At 38.4% G+C, this 4703-nt stretch overlaps 1 protein-coding gene across 2 annotated transcripts in view; it reads left to right on the top strand.

Moving 5' to 3' along the window:
* The window catches only part of ANAPC5 (anaphase promoting complex subunit 5), a 42230-nt gene that overhangs the window by 10235 nt on the left and 27292 nt on the right, over window positions 1-4703 (top strand). For both annotated transcript variants that reach the window (XM_024120641.2, XM_024120642.2), the window contains exon 5: window positions 2179-2245. In XM_024120641.2, the coding sequence (XP_023976409.1) occupies window positions 2179-2245 (67 nt within the window). The remainder of the gene's footprint in view (window positions 1-2178; window positions 2246-4703) is intronic.

The following is a 4703-nucleotide window of genomic DNA, read 5'->3' as shown; positions in this document are numbered from 1 at the left end:
TTTTTTTTTTTTTTTTGTGGTATGCGGGCCTCTCACCGCTGTGGCCTCTCCCTTTATGGAGCACAGGCTCCAGACGCGCAGGCTCAGCTGCCATGTCACGGGCCCAGCCGCTCCGCGGCATGTGGGATCTTCCCAGACCGGGGCACGAACCCGCGTCCCCTGCATCGGCAGGCGGATTCTCAACCACTGCGCCACCAGGGAAGCCCATGTGGCTTTTTAAGAGTTACTTTCTCTGGCATGTGTTTGAGGCCCTGAGGAGGCAAAGAAGGAGTCAGTAAAAGGATGGTTTGGGCCATGGTATTTTTACTTGCTCTTTCCAAGCTTGTTCACGTCGTCCACTGTTGCCACCGTGGAAGCCAGAGCCAAACTTGATCTTCATTTACAGCAAATGTGTTTGCCTTCATTTGTAGCAATTTCGCTTTATGTGATTCTGGTTTTCTCTTTCTGTTTTATTAACCTTATTGTTCTTGTGTCCTGTGTTATAAGCTACCTCAAATGCGTTTTGGGGGAAGGGTTTATGTAAATAAAGCACTTGGTGACAGTGAGCGTCATGGGCCTTAGAGGAGGGTGGGGCCGGGAGTGGTGTGTCCCCTTTCATTCAGATCCTTGTCTGTCTCTAGCCTTTTTGTGTACAGTCATATTTATTTCAAGCCTTGGGCTTACTTTCTTTGAAGGGTATGTTAAGAGAAAAGGGCTTCTTATTGCCCAGACACTTAGCTGTTTTCCATTTGAGAACTTGGCCTGTGAATTTTCTTTCCATTTCCCTCCAGGTCACTGTTGTTTCGCTGATCTTTGTTATGCTGGCCAGGGCTGGTCCTTGGCAGCTCCAATACCTGTAGAATCTGATATGCTTGCTGCTTTGTATCAGAAACGTAACCAAGAGAATATTAGAGCATCTCTTCCCGAAGTGTTTTCTGTGGAACACTAGTGCTTCTTGAGAGATGTGAGGAAAGGATTCTTCATTCAAATGAGTTCGGTAAATGGTACATTAAACAAAAGTGAATAAAGTGTCTCTCTGTTGGATTTCTCTAATGTGTATCATGTATCTCCCAAGGAAGAGAGGGTGTACAGCTTTCCCCAAGTGATTTAACCTCAGCAGCATTTTGTTTTCTTTTGGAATACCTGTTTACATATTGTTTGCATGAAACGGTTTGAGAACTGCTGTATTAGACACAGAGTCCTTATAAAAATATTATTGATGAGTAAATATTGATTTTTCTACTTATTGTAATCCTGTATAGAGAAGCCATTTATTCAGAGTCATGTGGCAAAAGGGTATTATTCATACTTTGCTCTCAAAAATAAGACTGTGCATGTGTAGATTTTTCAAGTCTAGATTTATATCAGTATATTTCTTGTTTGTTGGTTCTGTGTGATCTAAACTTCTAGGCAAATGGTTATTTCTTAGATAACACCTCTTTTTTTTGTTCTTGAATACAGTACCATCTTATAAGCGTAGCGAGGAGTTGGAGACTTTTTTATTCATTCATTTCCCAAACTCTGAGTGCCCGTTGTGTGCCTGGGCACGGACTGGGTGTTCATATACAAATATAAGTAAGAACAGCCAGTGTGGCAGTGCTAGATGCAGCGATCCCTATCTCTGGGAGACAGTGGGAGCTCAGATGAGAGATGTCAGGAGAGATTCTCGGAGGATATGACACTTGAGGTATTCTTGAATGACAGATGGTACAACAGTGCAACAGTGGATGGAAAATGGGCCCTGCAGGTTGAGGAAGCAGGGGGGCATCTTGGCATGATAGGAGATTGTAAGGAGTTCATCAGGGCTGGGGTGTGGGTGAGAAAGAGAAGGCAGAGGAGAGAGGTAGGAGCACTCAGGAAGCATTGCACCTGCCCTGCTAAGCAGTGCAGACTTTATTCTGGAAGGTGATAAGATACCACAGGAGGGCTTTAAATCAGGGGCAATAGACTTGCATTTTAGAAAGATCATGCTGGAGGCTATGTACAGTTGAGATCTACATCTGTCCATAATTATATCATGTGAACTTCGGCAGGTCATTCGACATCACTTTTTAAGCATGTCTTTTCTATTCCTGAGAAGAGATAATTAATTTTAAAAGTTTTTAAACTTTTCTGATGAAGAATCTATTTGACTTTGTAAAGCATTATCATTTTCACTATTGTGTAATTCTTTATTATTTTTGTTTTGTTTTTTTCCAGAGAAGAGGAGGTATCTTGCAGTGGGCCTCTGTCCCAAAAACAAGCAGAATTTTTTCTTTCTCAACAGGTATGTTCTGTAATTGGTCATGAATTTTTTTTTTTAATCCTGTGACATTATATGTCATGACATGTGTTTGTTATGTGCGTAGGTTTATTAGTGAAGCAGCATTATTCTTATTCTTGGTCATTTTTTCTTTACTAACAATGCAGTTGTAGCTATGTGTCCCTTCCTATTTTCTGTGTGATTTTATTTCTCTGTTAGGGTCATAATGCATGTTCATTTAGTAATGGTGTGTGACTAACACAGCCCAAAAATGTGATTTAGAAGACTTACTTCCCTTTTCCCCAACACTTTATCATGGACATTTTCAAACAGAAATACAAATTGAAAATCATTATATAGTGAATATCCATATACCCATCATCTAGATCCTACAATTAACATTTTGCTCTGTTTATCATATATCTACCCATATAGCCACCATTTCATCTTATTTTTTGATACATTTCAAGTTGCAAGCATCGGTACACTTTTACCCCAGACATTTCTTACTGGTGTTTCTGAGCCATACTTTTTCCTTTTTTTTGGTAATATAAGCTGAATGTTTTTCTCCCATGTTATTTTCAGCATAGAATTTTGATTTTTGCTCTACTTTTCTCTATTTTTGTTATTAATTTTCTTTCTGCAGAAAGATGCAATGTTTAGATCTAGATGCAGGTGATAGAATCACCCCTACAGATGAATTTTAAACAGATTAGAAAAACTCATCTAGACAATTGGTTAACTGTAGAGGAGAAAATAGACCTGGATCTTCACCTCACCTTTGCACCTCAGTACTTTACAGGTGGATTAAAGGCTTAACTATAAACATTTAAGGTTATAATTAGACCAGGAGGAACTACATATTAACGTTTTAAAAAAATTTTTTTAATTTAATTTTATTTATTTTTTTATATAGCACGTTCTTATTAGTCATCCATTTTACACACATCAGTGTATACATGTCAATCCCAATCTCCCAATTCATCACCCCACCACCCCCACCACACCACTTTCCCCTCTTGGTGTCCATACTTCACTCTGTATGACAGTCTCTAGGTCTATCCATGACTCTGTAAATGGCACTATTTCGTTCCTCCTTATGGTTGAGTAATATTCCATTGTATATATGTACCACATCTTCTTTATCCACTCGTCTGTCCATGGGCATTTAGGTTGCTTCCATGACCTGGCTATTGTAAATAGTGCTGCAATGAACATTGGGGTGCATGTGTCTTTTTGAATTATGGTTTTCTCTGGGTATATGCCCGGTAGTGGGATTGCTGGGTCATATGGTAATTCTATTTTGAGTGTTTTAAGGAACCTCCATACTGTTCTTTTTTCCATTGATTTGTTTTCAAATATTTTCTACCATTCTGAGGGTTGTCTTTTCGTCTTGTTTAGAGTTTCCTGTGTTGTGCAAGAGCTTTTAAGTTTCATTAGGTCCCATTTGTTTATTTTTGTTTTTATTTCCATTACTCTAGGACATGGATCAAAAAATATCTTGCTGTGATTAATGTCAAAGAGTGTTCTTCCTATGTTTTCTTCTAGGAGTTTTATAGTGCCCAGTCTTACATTTAGGTCTCTAATCCATTTTGAGTTTATTTTTGTGTATGGTGTTAGGGAGTGTTCTAATTTCATTCTTTTACATGTAGCTGTCCAGTTTTCCCAGCACCACTTACTGAAGAGACTGTCTTTTCTGCATTGTATATCCTTGCCTCCTTTGTCTTAGATTAGTTGACCACAGGTGCGTGGGTTTGTCTCTGGCCTTTCTATTCTGTTCCATTGATCTGTATTTCTGTTTTTGTGCTAGTACCATACTGTCTTGATTACTGTAGCTTTGTAATATAGTCTGAAGTCAGGGAGTCTGATTCCTCTGGCTCCTTTTTTTTCCCTCAAGACTGCTTTGGCTATTCGGGGTCTTTTGTGTCTCCATACAAATTTTAAGATTATTTGTTCTAGTTCTGTAAAAAATGCCATTGGTAATTTGATAGGGATTGCATTGAATCTGTAGATTGCTTTGGGTAGTATAGTCATTTTCACAATATCAATTCTTCTAATCCAAGAACATGGTATAGCTCTCCATCTGTTGGTATCATCTTTCATTTCTTTCATCAGTGTCTTATAGTTTTCTGAATACAGGTCTTTTGTCTCCCTAGGAAGGTTTATTCCTATGTATTTTATTCTTTTTGTTGCAATGGTAAATGGGAGTGTTTCCTTAATTTCTGTTTCAGATTTTTCATCATTAATGTTTAGGAATGAAAGAGATTATTGTACATTAATTTTGTATCCTGCAACTTTACCAAATTCATTGAGTAGCTCTAGTAGTTTTCTGCTGGCATCTTTTGGAAGAGTTTGAGAAGGATGGGTGTTAGCTCTTCTCTGAATGTTTGGTAGAATTCACCTGTGAAGCCATATGGTCCTGGACTTTTGTTTGTTGGAAGATTTTTAATCACAGTTTCAATTTCATTACTTGTGATTGGTC

Source organism: Physeter macrocephalus, chromosome 19, assembly GCF_002837175.3.
Source record: "Physeter macrocephalus isolate SW-GA chromosome 19, ASM283717v5, whole genome shotgun sequence".
NCBI lineage: Eukaryota > Metazoa > Chordata > Mammalia > Artiodactyla > Physeteridae > Physeter > Physeter macrocephalus.
This window is presented reverse-complemented; position numbering and strand designations above follow the sequence as displayed.